General features: G+C 39.0%; 2 protein-coding genes across 3 annotated transcripts; one reads left to right on the top strand and one right to left on the bottom strand.

Moving 5' to 3' along the window:
- Window positions 1-4,917: 4,917 nt before the first annotated feature.
- Window positions 4,918-8,300, bottom strand: rpl28 (ribosomal protein L28). 2 transcript variants are annotated; one of them, XM_042394507.1, is made up of 5 exons: window positions 8,243-8,300; window positions 7,672-7,759; window positions 5,801-5,924; window positions 5,198-5,316; window positions 4,918-5,056 (listed from the first exon to the last, which is right to left on the bottom strand). In XM_042394507.1, exons 2-5 carry the CDS (start codon window positions 7,750-7,752, stop codon window positions 4,967-4,969), a joined length of 414 nt encoding a protein of 137 aa, XP_042250441.1. In that variant the 5' UTR covers window positions 7,753-7,759; window positions 8,243-8,300; the 3' UTR covers window positions 4,918-4,966. The 2 variants fall into 2 exon arrangements, with proteins under 2 accessions (XP_042250441.1, XP_042250443.1); XM_042394509.1 differs by lacking the exon at window positions 8,243-8,300 and adding an exon at window positions 8,161-8,241.
- Window positions 8,301-8,371: 71 nt separating this feature from the next.
- On the top strand, window positions 8,372-13,500 carry LOC121885240. The gene is made up of 6 exons (XM_042394506.1): window positions 8,372-8,950; window positions 9,909-10,023; window positions 10,398-10,510; window positions 11,058-11,157; window positions 11,737-11,858; window positions 12,027-13,500. The coding sequence occupies exons 1-6, from the start codon at window positions 8,860-8,862 to the stop codon at window positions 12,128-12,130; spliced, it is 645 nt and encodes a 214-aa protein (XP_042250440.1). The 5' UTR covers window positions 8,372-8,859; the 3' UTR covers window positions 12,131-13,500.
- The last annotated feature ends 48 nt before the right edge of the window (window positions 13,501-13,548 follow it).

Genomic DNA, 13,548 nt, shown 5'->3' on the forward strand with positions numbered 1-13,548 from the left:
CTCCACTGGGCAGCTTTAATATTATTTTTTCATTCAGTCGGTCAAAGGTCATGTCAGCATGTCGGTAATCAGAGGTTAAAGCACATCAGGCTGCCTGAGTTCATCCCATTTGTTGCCATTTATTGGTTTCACAGATATACAGTATTTATATGCAAGTCAGAGTTGTTGATGTGATGAAAACAAGTATTTACAGACAGCATGGAGCCTTTTTCACAGCACGTATTCTTAGTTGTCAATCACAGGTGTAATTAATGTTATTAATTGCTGCACTTCATTGCAACTATTGCTGAAACTGTGCCATCATTAATGATATTAGTTCCAACTGTGCTTTTACCTGCTGTGACAAGTCAAAATGACTGCTGTAAAAAACGATCTCAGTATTTATAGCTGGAAAGTTGAGGTAAATAGCCTAAATTACTTGATAAATAATAGTAAAAGAAGCAGTCTTATTTGTTAACTTATTAGTTGTAGCCAACAAATACATTTAAGGGACTTTGACTATTTATTTTTCATAAGTAATTCCCATCATCATCACTATCATAAGACAAAAATGTGGTTCCTGAAACAACCCCTACACAAGTAAATGATACATTAAAAAATAATAATTTACACACACGATCAGAATGGAAGTAATTAAACGAGTCACTGGGTTTAACCTGCTGTGATTCTGTCATGATACCAGCATCAGCAGGCTCCTTTCCAGTTCAGTACATTTTTCCCAGAGGTGATTTGTCTAACACAGATTGTGGATGGGTCAATTCATTCAATCCTGTCCCGATCAATAATCACTCTAAACACGAGGTGCCACGGCTAGGGCTAATCTCTGTAACCATATCAAAAAACTCTCTAGTCAATCATGTTAAATTACACAGTACAGTTTGCACTTCACTTCATGTACTGTCCGCAAGATACTGACTTTACTTTGTATGGAAAAACTGAACGACATGTGCACCAGCTAAAGTTCTGTGTTGCTCCTCAGGCTAATGTAGCCTACAAACAGCTCATCAGCAGCAGGGTGAGACAGGGTAACGTCAGCAGAAGGAGGCTTGTTCCTTCATGGACGGGACTAGCTGAGCCATGCGGGTCATGTCCACAAAAGGCATGCTCCAACAGCAGATGAGTGTCTGCGCTGATGCCTGCCGGGAAGGGAGAAACACTATGAGTCCCATAATAGTTCATTCAGACCAGACCAATTTTCCAAAAGTACAGCTAATATGATCCCGCTAGAAGGCACACATGTGGCAGAGTTGATTAACAAAACATTTCATTATCCCTCTGGTTCATACATCACCCGAAGGCCTAACTGCAGCCTACATAGCCATGAGATCAATGCCAACTAATGGTAGGGATCCTGTCACATTGCACATTCAATGCGGGGAATCTCTCTGACTTCACTGACATGTTTTAGTTGTTGTTTTTAGAGACCAGCAGCGTGACATTATACACACCGTGTTGTGACCACTCGTCCCACAGATGCTGCACATCCTCGTCGTGGTGTTCGTGGTGTTCGTGATGATCCGGGTCTGTGTTAAACACACAGAATAGCTATATTAAGGTTTCAGAAAGCGTATTTGCAACGTCTGCCCTTGGACTAGTGCGTGAAAAATAAATCAGTCCTATGGTTGAGGTCACACTAACAACGACTGACAAGAGAAAGGGAAGTTAATACTGTGAATGGAAACAGCAGGGAAAGATTAAGAGAAAACACGCAGGATACAAACAGGAAATGAAAGGAAGGGAAATGTCAAAAATGAAAGGAAGAGAAGTTTTGACCTTGTGGACCCAACATTAAAAACACCGAATCAATCTCTAGAAGGCAAATATTAGACATCCTGTTCCTGATATGACATTCTGTGGAATCAATGTTTTTCCAATTCAGTTCAAACTTTTTTTTTATTTTTATGTCATATACACACACAGCAATACGCAGATTAGCATTACTCTTAAAGCTGTTCTAAAAGACTAGAATCAATACTAATAATTAGGAATTTCATGCAATTTCATGTGTGGATTGACAAAACAGATCCTTTTAAAGAATAATCGGTACAAATTGGTTCTTGCTGCAAAAATATAAACAATAATTGCTTGTTGAATTATTTTTGCTGAACTGTATTCTTAGTTATAATATTCTTAGTTTAAAATAAATGTTTCATTTAATAATCATTGGTTCACCCCTTGAGGTATCTTGTAAATGTTACTTTGAACACTGTTGAATATCACCGTGTTTCAAATTAGGCTCTATGTTGCACCCACCAGCTTTCCTCTACAATGATTCTCCTATTAAATAACAGGAACACATACTTCAAGCTTTTACATTTTTATGCATATCTGTACTTATATTTATAAATGTTACAGAGGATTCAGTACCATTTGAGTGATGCCACAGCATCCGCTTGAGTTCCCTGAGGGCTTGGGTGAGGTTCTCCAGCTGGTCATGGAGGTGGATATTCTCCTCTATCAGTGCGTGGATCGTATCCTGTAATTCAAAGCTCCCACTTTGCAGGATCAGCAGAGTCAGGGGGATGAAGAAAAGCACTGGTGTTAGTCCCCTCATAGCGACCACAGCACACAGCCTCTGGACAGGGAGAAAAGCTTGTACATCTTCACAGACACCGAGCCATCCTTCTTTAGGTACATCCGTATCTCGTGCGAAAGAGATGCAGCTGAACTGTAGAAATGATTGGTGCAGGATTCTTTATCAGCTTAAACTCAACGGGAGGTCACAATAGTTAGTTCTGTCTCTCGAAAGCCAGGGGGTGGAAAGCTGCCAGTGGGCTGCTTAAAAATCTATCCGATGTTTCCACATTAATGGGCACAGTGACGACAACAACAGAGGCCCTTTGCATCGATATGATTTACTTTAAATGTAAATGATAGGCTTTCTGTATGCGCTGTGTAAACAAACATAAGACCAAAGTCTCCAGTTCTTCAGGAATTTATGTAAAATAGAGTTTAAAAAGGGGGTTAGGGTTCATATTTGCATACTGGGGACACAGAAAACCGATATTGACAATGATGCACATCCTCCCGATATTTAATTAGCTCATTTGTGCCTCGTGCAGCACAACACGCACGTTATCATTAGGACAACAGCAGGGAAGTGATGTCAAGAGGACTGATTGAAACCAGGTGCGTCCAGGTCATAGGTATATATTTATGTGTGTAGATATGTGCAAAGTCTGAAGCAGTTTTTGCAAATACAAAGGGTACATTGCAGCACTTATAGTTTATGATTGTGTCTATTTCAACTAAACAGCATCTAGAGGATGGTCTGGTGCTGGGATCTTTTGGTAGAGGGCACAACAAACTTCACTGGAAATATATCAGTAAAACTGAAGTGCCCAGTCACTGACCTATATATGGCAACAGCAGCTGAACCATTTGGATCAGGCTGTTGGCTGTTCAGTACACAGGAAACAGCACATCTCCCAAGAGTATATAAAAAGTGTAATATTTGGCAGACTACATGAACATGTTTCCTGCTTTTCAGGCTTTTACATTATTTCAAAAGCTGTTTTTGTACTGCGTATTTGAGACCTGTATAATTTCATCAGGCAGGAGGACTTTAGCTCAGCTTTCAATACTATAATCCCCCATAAACTGGTAGACAAACTAAACCACCTGGGATTAACCACTTCACTCTGTTTATAGATTATGGATTTCCTCACTACCACCATCACAACCACACATCCACGACCCTCATCCTGGACACAGGCACACCACAGTCTTTGACTTATATCCGACGATGAGGAGACACACAGCAGAGAAGAGGTCCAACATCTGGTCAAGTGATGTTCAGACAATAATCTGGTCCTGAACACCATAAAAACCAAGGAGATCGTTGTGGACTTTAGGAGATCCAGGAAGACTACACATCCCCCTCGTCACTCAACAGAGGCTTTTCTACCAAAGAAAACTTACACAGGCCAAACTTTCCTCTCAACTTCTAGTAAACTTTTACAGAAGCACCGTAGAGAGTATCCTCCACTACTGGGCCGATGTGGTATGCCAGCTGTACCGCCGAGAACCAGGACTTGGTCCGGGTTGTAAAAACAGCACAGAGGACTTTGGGAACTGTGCTCCCAAACCTGGACACAGTGTATGCTAACCGTCTACACAAGAAGGCTAGTAACATCAGTAAAGACTCAATCCAACCAGGTCACAGTCTGTTTGTCCCCCTTGTCGTCAGGGAAGAGATGCAGAACCATCAAAGCCTGAACTAACAGACTGAAAAACAGCTTTTTCCCCAGAGCTGTAGCCCCCATCACCCCCCACCCTCCCACAGCTGTTGAAGAATGAAGACTATAAATATCACCATGTTAGCTTCTCCCAATCCCCCGACCCACCTCGCAACACTTTATTACATACAATACATATTACATCTGTAATATAAAATCTTCATACTACAGTGTATCAATGTTGTAATAACAGAAACCTCATTCATTATGCAAATCCATTATACTGGATTGTTAAGGTTTACCTGCCATCCCTGACTGCCTTTTATGCATTATATAGAGGACACTACTTCTATGCTCATGTCTCTGTATTGTTTTTAACTTTATCGTTTTCCATTGCTGCTGGTCTCAGTTACTAAACATAATTTTGTTGTATGCCTGTAATGACAAAGTGTCTTTATCTTATACTGAATTGTCTTCCATGATTTTCAAGCCTGACCTCATCCTTCATTGAGCAGACCTGTGGCTGATATCACAAAGACATTTTGCTGATTTACACTTACTCAAAAGTATTAACTGCATTAAAATTATGCAATAAGAAATACTTGGGAATAACTAACACCAAAAAAAAAAAAAAAAAAAAAAAAAAAAAAAAAAAAAAGTCATATCTGGGAAATCCTGCATAACAGAGCCCACAGATGTCATCAAATCCTGGAGCAAATTAAAAATCAGGACAAAACAGTGTTTTTTTCCAAAGAAAAAGCCTTTATTTTATTATCATGTGTATCAATTTATGCTGTCTTGGCAGCCCTGGTGCGCTTCTTCTTGACAACAACAGGCTTCTGGCTTTTCAGAATGGCACTGGCACGACGCAGGGCAGCCTGAGGAAAAACAAAATTACAATCAAATTATGTTTTTGAAAACTTTGAAATATAAACTTCAAATAAAAAGGACTATCACACGAACCAAGATGAAAACAAAATTTTAGATTTTTGTGTGTCTACAATAGTGCTGAAGCTCACCATGCGCAGGTCCTTCCTGTACTTGTTCTTGCTAATGATGTGCCTCAGGCTGTTGAGGGTGGCACGGGAGTTCTTGTTGATGGTGATCTTCTCATAAGAGCTGGCAGGTTTGTGCTGGCCTGTGTAACAAGAAGACAAAATATGCATTCAAAGGGAACCACATTAGTGGTAATGATGGAAAACAAGACGTCACTTCAGACCGCAAAAGGTCTATGTTTACGTCAGCCTGCTCTACATCTTGCTCTAGGTGCATTGCTCATTTGTACCAGGGGCTCACTTGCACCAAGTCTTTTGTCCTTACAGTTCAAAGTTCATGTTAGCTGATTCAGGAATCCACAATTAGTGTAGAGAAAAACATATTGTGGGCTTGTGACCGCATCCTCCTAAAAACAAGTCAATCTGATTTCTTGGCTTTCTACAATTAAGAATATAAGCAACTGTATAATGAAATTGTAAGTAAAGAAATGGTTTATTCCTTACATTCCTTAACAACAGCTTACCAAAGTCAGTTTATTCAGTTAGGTCTGCTATTATTCCCTGTATTGAAACACTTTTTTTGTAGACATACAGAGAGATCACAGACAGACACAGCCTCATATTTACCTGCACGCTTCTTCAGCACAACGACAACACCCTTGCCGTCAGCCGCTGGCTGCACACCTACAGTCTTCTTGTGCACCAAACCGTTGAAGCGGAAAGAGTTCCTGGACTTCAGGTTGTTGGGCTCCTGTCACATGAATAGATTAAATTCAGATGAGCCCATTGAACAGCTTGTTCTGTTGTCAGTTGACAATAACTTCAAAGACAATTTTGTATTTACGTCATCATCAAGCCCTGTCATGGCCATATCCACAGGGTCTGTACTGACTTCTTACTATGTCAATTCTACGATGTGTCCCGATTTGATAGTACATAACAACATATACTATTATTATACTAAAGGTCACAGTATGTGGGTTTTATTGTTGGTATGCAAGAAATGATTGTACAGTGTAGGACGTGATGCTATATATGAGCAAACACAATGAAATTACAACTACAGAATGCCATTGCCAATTAAAAAGGACAGGTTCACAACTTTTCAAGTCTGTTTTAAAAACAGTAATCAGGTGCCCAGATGAACATTAAAACAGCTTTTCTTGCCATCATCATTCCTCCTCTTCATACTGACCATTAGAAGATCCCTTCACAATGCACTTACAATGCAAGTGATGGTGGGGGGGGGGGGGAATCTGCAGTACTTCCTCTGTGCAAAAATGTATTTAAATGTTAATCTGAAGCTAATATAAAGCTTCAGCCATCTTTTCATCTTTCAGCTTTTTAGTGCCAAGGTTCATCTTTTTGTTACTATACTTCCACTGCAGCTCAACATGGAAACACAAAGAGGGAATTTGATGCTAAAAAGACTGTAAATGTGGCAGATATCCACTTGATATGAGTAACTCAGACTGCTGAAGCCTCACATAAGCTTCAGATAAACATTCATATGCATTTTTGCGCAACATAACTGTGTGGACACACTGGATATTGGCCCCCATCACTCACACTGAAAGCACATTTGAAGGGGATCTTTTAAAAGCCAGTATGAACAGGAGAAATGATTACACCAAGGAAAACCTCTTTCAGTGTTCAAATGAGCACCTGACTGTTCTAAGACAGACTTGAGAAATAGTGAACCTGTCCTTTAAATTCAAAGTGTTTATACACAGATGTAATGTTAAATTTAAGTTTTACAAATCTTCCTCAAGCTTCCTCATCACCATCACAATCTGCTTCAATGTTTGCAGCTGCAAGTACCTCCTCCATTACTTTTGTGCATTGCATTGTTGAACCATTTTATAAAATCAACAGCAAACCAAATATAACGATGCTGAAGTTGGCTTCTGATTTAGGGTGAAGGTAAAAAGTTAACGGTTAAAGCTAAGGGAAACGTAAATAATGATATTTAGCAGCTAATTCTCCATTTTTACACCACTTACACTTATGAAAGTGTTAAACATTGTAGCAAAAACCCACTTTCAGATTGATGAGACCTTCCAGATTTGACAAGTTTAAGTACAGTGGTTTATGATCTGGACCTGGTCTAATGTGGACTGGATGGGAAAATATCAGTGAAATCTATCAGTGATGTATAATATCATTTTTCATACTCAACATAAAAGTTTCACAAGTCTGAAAGTGGGTTTAAACAGCCTTAAGGCTTTTGCTGCGATGTCTAACTCGCTTTCATAAGTGTCAGTGGTGAAAAAACAGAATCAGCCCCTAAATATCAATATTCACGTTTCCCTCAACCCCAAATCAGAAGTTGACTTCAGTGTCATCCAAACATATGACTTAAGTCTTCAAAGTGACTTTTAGTGAACCCACAAATGTGTCACTTTTCCAGTGTGATTACACTTCATACTCAAGAGCTGCTTTACATTAGTCTGTAATATTTAGTAAAGTCAGAGCTTTCACACAGGTAGGTTACTCACAGTGCTGTAGGTCTGTCCGTTCCTCTTGATGAGGAAGCTGGAGCAGTTCCTGATGACCATCCACTGCAAATGGGACGACATGATGAACCTAGAGAAAAACAAGAGTCAAATGTTAATGAAACACAATAAAGTGACGGCTAATAAGTGATTCATTAGCAACTAGCATTGGCTGAACGTGTTCGCTTAGTTTCACACTTTATAGAGGGATATCAACGGGTTGAGTGGGGAACTTTTAAGCCAATGTAACAATATAGACAGCTTAGATATGTTTGTACTCATATGTATAAAACAAAGTGCGCTGTTGTCACACCGAAGCACTAAGTTTTCTAACGTTAGCTATAAACAGCTCAACACGGGAGACTGATGCGGCACGACGAGGCCTAACAAGGCGACGTGCTCACATGCTTTAATCTTTTAATTTCTCCACAATACCGACACATTTAATACCACGTGAGGTGTACAACAATCAACACAACAATTTTATCTTACTTTATAAGTTTAACTACGAGTAAGATGGGAAAAGAAATCGACTTTAGTGACCGGCTATTAGCAGCCGAAGCGACCACGTTACCTTTTAGCGGAGGAAGAGGACTGGAAAGGGCGGAAACCGCTTTACGGAGCCTCTGTCACAGATCACTACGCGCCAACGGCCACATTTTTATAAAATATTTGCAATCAAACCCACATTTTTACACATATAGCACACGTATATTGGATACTTATTGTGTCTGTACTAGTGATTTGCTAGTATTATGAGGCTATGCCATGTTTTGAATTTAATTTGCTGAAGTACTACTTTTTCATACATCCAGCGGATGAACACGCCCTCACTGCGCTCGGTGACAGCGTGACGTCTTTACTGTGCGCCTCGTGTTGTTTACAGACAGCCGTTAGGTATTCAGCTTCCCAAAAATCAGTTGTTTTGATCCCAAACATGGGAGAAATAGTTCAAGATTATAACATGAGTGCATATCGAGGACAAGCACAGAGTAAATTAGACGATCATTAATAGAGAAAACAGCGTTGTTTGGACGGCAAATTTGTGTAAAGTATTTTTATGGATGTTGTCTGAATGCATCTGAATTGGAGGCTGCAAACCAAAAAGTTGCCAAGAGGTTAAAGTCACCTGGACAGCTGCCACTTTTAAAGTTACTGTCTGGGCCAATATGACAATGTGAGAAGTCAAACATGGATGAAGAGGAAGATGTGGAGACAATTGGTGAGCAGCTGTACAGTCGGATTTACCCAAAACATGAAGAGTATGCAGGAAAACTCACAGGTGAGGAGATCTGCACTGCATTTTGTTTGTTTTGTGACATTATAAATCATGTTTTTGGGGGATTTTTTTAACGAAAGAGAAACACAGTGGTGGAAGAAGTAGTCAGATCCTTTACTTAAGTAAAAATACCAATACATCAATGTAAAAATGCTCCATTACAAGTAAAAGTCCTGCATGAAAAATCCTACTTAAGTAAAAGTACATTTGTATTAGCAGCAACATGTACTCAAAGTACTGTACTGCTGGAGGTAGAGCTAGTTTAAACTACTTTATATACAGTTGGCTAGTTTAGTCCAGTGGTTCCCAACTTAGGGGTCGGGCCCCTCCAAAGGGTCACCATATAAATCTGAGGGGTCGTGAGATGATTAATGGGAGAGGAAAGAAGAAAAAACAAAGTTCTGATACACAAATCTGTTTTCAGACTTTTTCTCTCATCTTTAATTTTTGATGAAATATTGGATCATTTGAACATTTATTGAAATAAAACCATGTGAGAAGTTTAGAGGGAAAAATCACTATTTGGTGGAGCTGTTGACAACTCATAGACATCTGAAATATGACCCTGACTACACTTTTTGTAAGATGTCAAAAGCCAAAAAGGTTGTAAACTACTGGTTTCATCTTTAAAAATGTGTTGTATTTTAAAAGCTTGTTATATTATCCATTGTGTCAAATCTTCATCTGAAAAGTAACTAAAGCTGTCAAATAAATGTAGCGGAGTAGAAAGTACAGTATTTCCATCTGAAATGTAGTGGAGTGGAAGTATAAATCATCAAATGAAAATACTCAAGTTAGTACAAGTACTTCAAGACTGTACTTAATTACAGCACTTGAGTAAATGTACTTAGTTAATTTCCACTCCTGGAGAAACAGTTATATTGTTACCATCAGCAAAATCTGTCGAATTGTACCTTTGAAAACACAGCACAAATCAAAGTTTCCTGTCTGTGTGTGTCAGGTATGTTGCTGGAGCTGCCAGGTGCTGTCCTGAGCCAGATGCTGCAGGATGAGGTGATGCTGACCGCAGCCGTGGAGAAAGCTCTCAGAGCCCTGCAGGTGGCACAGGAGCCCAGGTACAGGCCAGACCTGTCTCCCTCCATCATCCTAAGCCGACTGGTATTAACAGTATGTGGGTTCACATAATCGTCATTCTGAGCCATATGCATTCCCAGCAGATGACTGAAGTAGTCTTAAAGAATGGCATCACAGTTTTTCAAGTCTGTCCTAAAACAATAGTCAGAGGAAATACTCTTATCTAGGTATTTTTGCCCATGAAGGCAACATCAGCTATTTACAACCAAGTTTGGGTCAAAGTATTATTTTGGGATTGAGGAACAGTTAATACATGTTATTGCCAGATTCTGAACAAATGGCACATCATGGAATTTATTTGAGTGTTGAAAACCTTTCAAACGATGTATTCCCATGTAACTGCACGTCTTTGCAGCAAAGTAACATGTAAAGAGGAGGATGACGTGTCTGCGTCCTCGGACTCTTTGGGGGAGCAGCTGTTTGAGCTGGTGGATGTTTACAACACCGGTCACTCACAGAAAATCACAGGTAAGCAAACAGTCCTCTGACTCAAAAAATGCCAAATATTATGCGGTAAAATCCCACTTATTTTTCTTTTAGAACAGGTTCATTTAAATGGTAACAGCTGTGTGCTAATTTTAAGATGATTTTTTGATTATGTTTTTTTTGTTTTTCTAAAACTGTTTTCTCATTTCATTTGGTAAATGCAAAATAAAAATGTTTTTTGGTTTTTCAGTTTGATTATCCAACTAACTACTTAAAGTACTGCACTTGAACCAATGTTCATTTTTAGCCATGCTAGCAGCCCTAGAGGTGCCGATGTTAGTCGGTTGATCAATTGGTCCACCATTTTGGTCTGGACTGAAATACCTCAACAACTATCAGATGGATCACCATGAAATTTTGTTCCGATATTCATGGTCCCCAGAAGATCAATCCTACTGACTTTGGTGATCTAGTACCACCATGATTTTTGTTTTTTAGTAACACATCTTAACAACTTTTGAATGGATTGCTATGACATTGTATATAGACGTGCATAATTTGTAAAATATGAGTCCCTGTTCCTCCACAGGAATGCTTCTGGAGCAGCACAAAGAGGCCGTGTTAAACCTACTCTCAGATTCCAAACTGCTGGAAGAGCAGGTGAACCGAGCTCTGAAGACACTAAAAGAGTATGTAACGTACTACTGTTTGTAGAAAATACTTCTACTTGCATACAAGGGGATATTTACACATTTTTATCCATTTCCCTTTCTTTCTCAAAGTGAATCCTCTTACATTTCAACCAAGCCATTAAATCTGCCGTACAACCAAATTGCAATTCATATCTAATCAATCAGAACCAATATTAATTGATAAATTACAGTTACAATACTTGTTTGAACTTCAGCTGCAACTAACAGTTATTTTCATTAACCTTCAATCTGTCTATTTTATTTCTCGATTTATCAACTAGTTGTTGTCAGAAAATGGTGATAAATGTGGATCACTGTATCCCAAAGCCCAACATGCAACCTCAAGTGTCCCGACCAACAGTCCATAACCCGAAGATATTCACTTTGCTATCATTTAAGACTAAATAAACCAGAATATATTCACATTTAAGAAGCTGGAATGAGAGAATTTTAGTGTATTTTCCTAAAAAATTCCTCAAAACAATCAATTATCATAATAGCTGGCGATTTTCTATCAATTAGTTGACTAATCGGTGCCGCTCTAGTTGTAATAATGTTCCTGGTGCTTCCCTTCAGGCAGAATGTGGAAGAGACGGACGTCAGTGACTCGTCGGACGCTGATGACACAGAGAGGCTGGGAGAGAGGCTCTTTTCATTGGTGGAGGAGCTGGATCCACTTCATGCAAATTATATTACAGGTCAGCTGAGACTCATTCATCTTCCTAGATTGAATATCTTTTGGAAGTTTACCATGTTTCTTTTTGTGGAGGTCTTGTAAGGTGCGGAGAAAGACTAAATGTCTTTGTAGGTCACAAGTGTAACACTAAAGACATTTCTGTTGTAAAACTATGCATCTGTCTGCGTAGGTATGCTACTGGAGATGGAACCGGTTGCTCTCCGACAGCTGCTCAATGACCACAAGATGCTGGAAGTTGCTGTTCAGAAAGCAAAAGCAGCGCTGGACACTTAAGAGTTGAACTTTCTCAATGATAAATACTTACTTGAACAGAAGAGGACAACAAAGTTTTGCACACAGAATCAACACATCAATTAAAGAGCTCAGATACTATAATGGTGGGAAGAGATGACATGTCTCTCCAGGATATCATGTTAATACAAATGACCTCTTACATAACCAGCTACTCTTATGTTTATTTTATACTGATCAACTGTACTGGACCAACTGTAAATAACTGAAGAGTCTGGAAAGCTGAAATCAAGTTGATATGACCCTGTTTCCTAATTCCTGATTGTCCTTCTTAGATAAATGAACTGAACACAAATGTCAAATGAAAAATATTTGTCTGCTCCACCTGGGAGCCGGACTTCCACAATAGGACATCAGAATCATTGTGTGCTTGATAAAAAAAAATCTCTACAGTGGGCTGTAAGAGAGGATTCACTCAAAAGAAGTGCTTATCTAAGTGTTGCCAACAGTCGTGTTATAGATGTACAATGTATTTGTTGTTCATTTTCTATTTGTACTGTGTCATAATGATGTAATAGTGACTTGGTGAATTTTCTTTGCTAACAGAGAATACAGAGAATGTATTATATATAAATTAAGGAGACTCTACATTGGATCAAGTTGTCTGTTGATCCATCACCTTGATTCAAACTGAAATATCTCAACAACTATCGGATGGATTCCCGTTAAATTTTGTACAGACATTCATGGTCCTCAAAGGGTGAATCTTACCAACGTTGATGATCCCGAGTTTATTCCTGGCATCACCAGCAGGTCAAAGTTTTCACTTATCCTGTAAAATATCTCAACATCTGCATGATGGGATGGTATTTTGCACCAATATTGATGGTTCCCAGAGGATGAATCCTGACTTCGGTGATCTTCTGACTTTTCCTCTAGCACCACCATGAAGTTCACATTTGTGGTTTTGGGTGAATTTATATCTCAACAAATAACGTATCCCCTTCAGGATGATTTGTAACAACTTTGATGATGACCTAACTTGCACCATCATCAGAAAAAAATGTTTAAATTCAGTTTGTCCAATACTTTGGTTTATGATCTAAATACCTGCAAAACTAATGACATCAGCCTCAGCGATACTTTGGGTTTAGTGCTATTTAGTCAATTCAGTGTTAACATGCTAACATGAGAACTAGCAAGTCTGACATAAATATTTTGTCAGTTTGGATGAGGAAACCAATTTTTTTTATCGTGCAGCAGACTGATGTTTTTTATCCAGATATTTCTGGACTTTCATCTATTTCACATGGCAACACACTGTGGGAAAAATGTTTTGGCACGGCCTTATTTACTGAGATTTCCTCTCCAAAACACAACAGTGATTTAATCACAAGACAGCTCTCTGTCAGCTTTGATAACGCCCATAATATTTGAGAGTTTTATTGATCCTAAAGGAG

Source organism: Thunnus maccoyii, chromosome 19, assembly GCF_910596095.1.
Source record: "Thunnus maccoyii chromosome 19, fThuMac1.1, whole genome shotgun sequence".
NCBI classification, from domain to species: domain Eukaryota; kingdom Metazoa; phylum Chordata; class Actinopteri; order Scombriformes; family Scombridae; genus Thunnus; species Thunnus maccoyii.